The 7,511-nt window shown below is 40.1% G+C and overlaps 1 protein-coding gene across 3 annotated transcripts in view; it reads left to right on the forward strand.

Annotated features, from left to right (window-relative positions):
- The window catches only part of PCGF5 (polycomb group ring finger 5), a 45,767-nt gene extending 43,334 nt beyond the window's left edge, over positions 1-2,433 (forward strand). For 2 of the 3 annotated variants that reach the window (XM_015410181.1, XM_015410183.1), the window contains one exon: positions 480-2,433. In XM_015410181.1, coding sequence (XP_015265667.1) covers positions 480-527 — 48 coding nt within the window. In that variant the 3' untranslated portion in view covers positions 528-2,433. The remainder of the gene's footprint in view (positions 1-479) is intronic. The other variant, XM_015410182.1, reaches the window with a different exon arrangement.
- Positions 2,434-7,511: the final 5,078 nt, after the last annotated feature.

Consider the following 7,511-nt stretch of genomic DNA (forward strand, 5'->3'; position numbering starts at 1 on the left):
AACTCATTAGCATAATAGGCCACACCCAACAGCAGAAACACATTAGCATATTAGGCCACATCCTGACAGCACAGCTCATTAGCATATTAGGCCACACCCCATGTTACCAGAAGTGTGGTCATCCAGCCACACCCACCTTTTGCTTCTTATTCTGTTTACCTTGTTGTCAAAACTCAGGGCTTTTTTGTAGCAGGAACTTCTTTGCATGTTAGGCCACACAAACCCTTATGTAGCCAATCCTAATGAGTTTCTGTTGGGTGTGGCCTATTACGCTAATGAGTTTCTGCTGGGCGTGGCCAACTCAGGAGCCAGCCAGAACTCCGTTCCAGTGCGTTCCTGCCCAAAAATAGCCCTGCCTTTAACATGAGTTTACGTTACCAACCTGTTGCTATATCTTCTAACAGTTGCACTACTATTTATATTTCTGTCTATACACAGTCATTGTTTTTATTTGTTTTATTTTTCCATTGTGGTTTTAGTCTTACCCCATGGTACTGCAGTATCGACCCAGAATTGACTTCGGTTAGACCAAAGGGCCAGATCCCACTGAGATTAATCCTGCACTATGTTTACCCATCGACAGATTGCACAATGAATGGATGTGCCTGGACTGGGGGGACGCAACCAGAATTTCAGCATGTAAATATGGACTTCTTACTCAACTGTATCTTTCTCTTCCCCCCTCCCCACCCCAATTAGAGCAAGTCAAGTGCCATTCTGCTACTGAAATATCCATAAGATATCTGTGGTATCTAAGTCTGCAAAGTCATAGGCAAATTGTTCAATGTATAGTTAAGAGTCAGAATCTCTGGAATAGTTTGCTCTGCCTGTTAGAAATTTTCCCTGGTCCATAATGTTGATTACATTAATAGAGACGGCCATGCGTTCCTTCACATGTGGTGTCGCAGTTTTTTCACATTAACTATTTTACTGAATAATGTTGTTTAAAAGAAGTACTGTATGAAAGGTTAAAGACTATACCTTTGGAAATATTTTGTATATAATATGTTTAAAGATGTGGTTATTGTGCCACTACTTTTTTGTTTCTTGTTCAGTTTCTCATAGGTCCAGTTATAGTTCGCTAATTAGTATGCAGCAGTGTTTTTGAAGCATCTAAAAATTAGACTTTCCAGAGAAGTTAAACACAATCATTACTGAACTGAAATTGTGTGTACAGGCACTCACATAATTTCTCATAGCCTCCTTTCGCTAGAGCATATAACTTAACCTAGAGTTTTCAATATGAGGAGTAGCAAATCATGCACATGCAGCAGGTAAGGTTATTTGTCTTTTTTTAAAAAAAAATCCACGGCATAACAAAAATAAGATATATGCCTTAGGAATAAATGGGAACTGTCATGTAAACTTACTCTAAAAAGTATGTGCTGGGTGTCTTTGAAACAGTTACCCTTGCAAGCTTCCCTCTGAATTTTTCCCCCCCTCTTAGTAACAATCCAGCACAAAGGTAGACTGAAATCAGTAGTGTTAAATGTACTGGGACCACTGTGCTTACATAATCTTGTGTCAACCTACTCCATAAAGGACATCATCATATGCAGATATCCACATTCTTTGGTTATCTGGAATATGAAAACTGTTGGGACACTTGGTTGCCAGATCTGAAAGTGAAGTTGCTAAATCTATCTGACCAAAATTATTGGCTATTTAGGGGAGTGGTGGATAATGCTAAAACATTCAGGATTGCCTTAGGTATCACACATACATTCTTTTCATTTGAAATGTTGTCTTGCGGGTTTGGACATCATTACAGAGCTTGTAGTATATCATAGGGTGTTTCCTGTCTTCCATTACCTTTGCACAGTGAAAAGCCAAATAATGAAACCCATTTAATTATTTGTATAACTTTTAATAAACCCAAGTACTTGCAGTGTAAATTACATACGATGAGTAATAATGGAATAATTCACTTTAGGAAGCATTGATAGAATAATACTGAAAATCTGGCTTCTTAAGCACAGAAGTTTAGACAATGAACAGTTTTAGGCCATTACTTCTAGAGGAGTATTGCATACCTGCCCCAACACCAAATCCAGACTTGCTTCTCAGAACCCACATAAAAGAGACAGAGGCTTTGACAAAAGGGATCAACTATTGTTCTGCCTCTCAACTACAACAGTAGGCCCCCGGCTGTCTATGAGATCAGTGCTGCCGGACATGATAAGGGGCGTCTGTTGCTGTCAGTAGTACTGGTGCTGTCAGTAGTACTGATTTCATGTTGGATCTTGTTGGCACACTGCAGGAATATCACACCTATATCCACCTGCATTCTTCCCACCCCTACATCCGTTATGCAATTGATTAGATCTAAGTAGCTCCTTGGGTTCAGGAGGGAACTCTTGCCCACTCATTGCAAGTTTTAGTTTTTCTTACCCTTTTCCTGCTCCGATACCGTATCAAAAATTGCTTGAAATTTGCTTCACTTTAAAATCAGTTTGTTATACTGCATATGAGAGGCTGTTGTTCAAGAAGAATAAGTTTAAAGCACCTTTGGGCCCATAGTTATGTGATTCCTAGATAGATGCATCTGGCATTAAACCTAATTGGTCATAGAATGATTTCAGACATTAACTGAAGGGCCTAAAATGGGTTTTACAATGATATGTGTCTCTTTCTATAGTTCTGCCTCTCAAGAAGCATCTTCCATATCTTTTTATGATAGGGTAGGAGGTCTCCTGCCAACCTAGCAGTTCGAAAGCAAGAAATTGCAAGTAGATAAATAGGTACCACTTCAGTGGGAAGGTAACAGCATTCCATGCGCCTTGGTGTTTAGTCATGCCGGCCACATGACCACGGAAATGTCTTCGGACAGCGCTGGCTCTTCGGCTTTGAAACGGAGATGAGCACCGCAACCCTAGAGTCAGACTCGACTGGCTTTTGAGCAAGGGAAGCTTTACCTTTTTAGGAGGTAGAGATGCCTGAACTCAGTGCATATCTAGAATTTTGGCATCTTACCATGGGGAAAATATGTAAGGTTAGAGATTACCAGAAGCGTGGAAAGGAATGCAAAAGCCACTAGTTTGCAAATTTGCTCTAAAAAGGTTGTAATTACAAATTAATAATACATGATTTACATTTCCAGGGATGCTACCCCCCCCCCCCCCCCGTGGGCTTGGAGAACCCCTCAGCCCTCATTCCCTGCTGCCACTTCAAGTGGTGGCGAGAGAGAAATAAAAAGGCCATTAAGCTGACAGTGTGATGTCACTTTTGGTTTCCTTCAGAAACAATATCAGTCCTCTATAAGAATTTTCCTGTGACACTTTCTAGAGAGGTAGAACATCACCTCCACAGGAAGGGAAATGGAAGTCACATCACACTGTCACTGACATGCCCCTCCGCCCAGTCTCTCACTGGTTGTCTGGCTTTGTCTGGCAACCTTAGACATTACTGAAGTCTTGACCATTGACTTTTAATAAAAATGGTGCCAGCCCCAAAGGTCTGTGTCATGTACCATCTGTTAGTACTGGGACTAGCTTCTGTACTGATAATGAATGCTCATTTACTAGGAGCAAATATCAATAATTTATGTTCTCTTACCAATGCTCTGCCACTTTAAGGGTTGTTGATATTTAAACAGGCATAAAAGCGTTCTGAATTTTGTTCAAATTAAGTCTATATCACTTCCACTGTTATATCTGAACTATATTTAGGTTTTCTTTGTTGGCTCATGATACACTGTTTCAAAACTTCATGCCAATTGACCAAAATGCATTCTCAGAATTGTATATTTATTTTTGTGGTATGTTTGCTTTTGAGGATTTGGACAAGGTATTTTCAAGTCTAGAAATAAGAAGGCTCATGTTTCCTCTTACATTAGAAGAAATTTTGCTTTTTGCTGTACATAAATGCAAACATTTGGGGTCTGGATACAAAGACTTTCTGCGCAAGTTCAGTAAGCGCACAATTTTTTCAGGCTGAGAACTAATGCTGATTTAATTTTGTAATACTTTATTTTTGTAACCTAGATTTATGAGAGCAAATATCTTTCCACGTGAATCACAGAAATTCAAAACAACCATGTTATGTGTGAAACTCGGAGCCTTTAAATTTTCCTTGCTCATGTAACCTAGGCCTTGTCATTACTGATACAGTTGCATAGTACCTCTATACCTTTGGCTGGATAATTGTCCAAAGGGCCAGCCAGCTACAGATATCTTCTACGGAACTTCTTAGTACTTTAATGAAGCATTCTACCCATTTATACTTTGACCTCTCCTAAAAAACAATGCATGCGTACCCAGAATAAATTCAAGATTGATTAGGGATTATTAGAACAAGCTTTTGAGAGCCAGTTTGGTGTAGTGGTTAAGAGCAGTGGACTCTCATCTGGAGAACCAGGCTTGATACCCCACTCTTCCACATAGCCAGCTGGGTGACCTTGTGTCAATCACAGTTCACTCAGAGCTCTCTCAGCCCCACCTACTTCACAGGGTGTCTGTTGTGGGGAGAGGAAGGGAAGGTGATTGTAAGCCGCTCTGAGACTCCTTTGGGTAGTGAAGGGTGGGGTATAAAACCAACTCTTCTTTTTGTACCAAAGATTATATAAATATATGAATCCAAACTGCTGAGTGTATATGGAAATTTCCACAGCAAGCATTTTAAAAAGTACAGTTGGGGACAAAAATACCAAACCTGACGATAGTACTACTTTCTGGTATGACTCACTTCCTGTGAGGCCTTGCACATGCTAGGTTTCCCTTTCCTTTCTTCACATGACAGAGGCCATAAATCCATCCTGTGGCTGCTGACACCATTTTAAAAGCATTTGTGGTTCTTTAAAAATTGCGGCAAGGCCCTGGTCCAGAGGGGGTATATGGCACAGTGGTCCCAGGAGTTTTCCCCTCTCCCCTATGCCTTTCCAAGTGTGGAAGCAGCTCCAAAGGCAGGGGGAAACAAGAGCTCCTGGAGCTACAGGGTATCCAGTCTGGATCAGGGCCTTGCAGCATTTTTTAAATAACGACCAGTGTTTTTAAAATGGCATCTGTGGCCAGCCACAGGGTGGACCTGTAGGTTCTGTCATTTGTATTTTGGCTCACCATAACTCATCTCAACCTGGCCATTGAAACCACTGCAAGTCGGGTCCAGAGAGCTGCAAGGCAAATAAGATTCCCATCTAGGTCTTAAAGCCAAAAGGCCGTTCAATCAGAAAAAGACAGAAATATAACAAAAAAAGTTATTGCTGTTCAATATTCATTAAAAACAAATGGTGTTCAATTGCAGCAGCTGTATATTTACACACATCTAATGTTATATTAGGGCTGCAGTGGTTCGGCAGTTAAGATGCTGAGCTGCAAACCGTAAGGTCAGTAGCTCAGCAGTTCTAGACCCTAATGCTGTATGACGGAGTGAGTTCCCGTCTCTGGTCCCAGCTCCTGCCAACCTAGCAGTTCAAAAGCAAGAAATTGCAAGCCGATAAATAGGTACCGCTATGGTGGGAAGGTAACAGCGTTCCGTGTGCCTCGGCATTTAGTCATGCCGGCCACATGAAAAGTCTTTGGACAGCGCTGGCTCTTCACCTTGGAAATGGAAATGAGCACCACCCCCTAGAGTTGGATTCGACTGGCTTTCGAGTGAGGGAACTCTTTAATGTTATATTAAAATCCAGGTCTGCTAACAGAGTCATTAAATGATAGAGCGAACAGGATTTGTATTCAGATGAGGCTCCAGAAATTTTCTTCTTTGATCTGAATAAATTACACAGAAAGAAGAAATGCTCAATAGTTTCTAGCGAAGACTTATCACAGATAACAAACTCTAGATCCTCTGTCTTGGCCTGCAACCAAATACTGCCTAGTGCAAAAGTTTAGGGCACACAGGAACCCATATAGAATAAGGTATCAGGTTACATGTGCAAATTTTGTTTCCTGGATTGATGTAACTACCTTTTACTTAGATGCTACAATGTTCAAATCTATCTCTCTTATTCAAACATAGGGGCAGTGCCAGTTTTTGCTTCCACTAACGGAATCTAGACTAGCTGGTAATACTCATTCAGCACAGGTCTTGTGCCAAATGTTTTGCTTACTTTTTGGATGGTGTCCAGTCTCAAATGCCTATATAATGCAGTTCTGTTAGGTTACCAATATTTTGATAGTGCTGAAACATTTAACTGTAAAAAGCCCATTCCTAGTACAAACCCATTTATTCAAATTATTTATACAAAAAGTACTCCAAAAATGTTTTGGAAGGGTTATTTTTTGGAACTGAAGTTTGTGCTGCCTCAGGACAGTAAGACAAAAAATAGTTCCATGCCTATTGTGATTCTTGCCAAAGAAAAGTATTGGACTGAATTTGCAGGGTGACATAATCTTCCAGTGTGCTTTTTCTAGCAGCATCTTTTATGTATGGTTCCAGGCATACAGAGTATGTGACAAGAATAAAATATATCTGAGGCAGGAGGAGAAGAGCATAAACAGTTTGTGCATATTTCTTCAAGGAATGGGTGACAGACAAGATTAGTAATTTGAGAATGAGGGTCCCCAAACAGGAAATATTGTTTTAGTTGCCCAGTGGTGGTTTTTTTTCTTTAATTAAGTGAAGCTGCTTGCTAGAGAAGTAGGTTTTTGGGTGGAGGGGTTTCTAGGAATGGAATTTTTTTCTCCTGGAACAGTGTACTTTGTCACAGTTGACTATCATTGTGGATGCTGGATTGTGCCTGAATAATTTTCTGCTGCTTTAGAATTAGTCCTGCAAACTTTTTAGGTTTTTAAAAGAAAACATGGAAGGGTTTACATGGTTTAAAACAAAAAGTCATTTTGGTTGCCTCCCAATCAGTGACCACCATAATAATGAGGGTCTCATTAATGACAATTTATGGAAAAGTACAAAGGCCTTTATTGCCGGTGCTCAGCTTTTGTTTTCAGTGTTCAGCTAAGCCTGGCCTATGAACCACAAATTCAGTATGCTGTCAATCTTGCAAAATTTGTAAAGCACATTGTACTGAACAAACGAATTTCAGACTTTTACAAAATAGCAGTAGGGTTTAATTACATTATCTTTTGAAGCCTGAAAATACAATCTTGAAGAGTCAAAGCAAGGCCATCTTCACACCCATTTTTACAGAATTTATTGTTCAGGGCCATTTTTAAAGGCAAAAATGCACTGCTTTCAATAATGTCTGCCCAGTAAAGCAATACTGTGAGGTACAGTTTCATGTACAATGCAGTGCATTTGATTAATCTTTTCCAGGGCAGTTCTTAATGTTAAAAGATGTCTGAAAATGCTGAATGTTAAAATCTGTCTCAAACTAATGGTAGATCTATGCTGTTGTTTTCTAGGTTACAAACAAAGCATAAACTGCCCCCATTACACAGTCGGCCACTACAGAGAGATACTATGCTGCATTTTTATGATATACACACGCATACACACACGCATATTCCAGGCTACATGGTGGAGGAGAAATGCAAGGGTTGAATTCCTATGCCTACTTAGTTGGAAGTAAGCATCCTGGAGTTCCAAGTGACTTCATTCTGAGAAAATATGCATAGGCT

The sequence above is a fragment of the Gekko japonicus genome, unplaced genomic scaffold, assembly GCF_001447785.1.
Source record: "Gekko japonicus isolate JY-2015 unplaced genomic scaffold, Gekko_japonicus_V1.1 scaffold841, whole genome shotgun sequence".
Lineage (NCBI taxonomy): Eukaryota > Metazoa > Chordata > Lepidosauria > Squamata > Gekkonidae > Gekko > Gekko japonicus.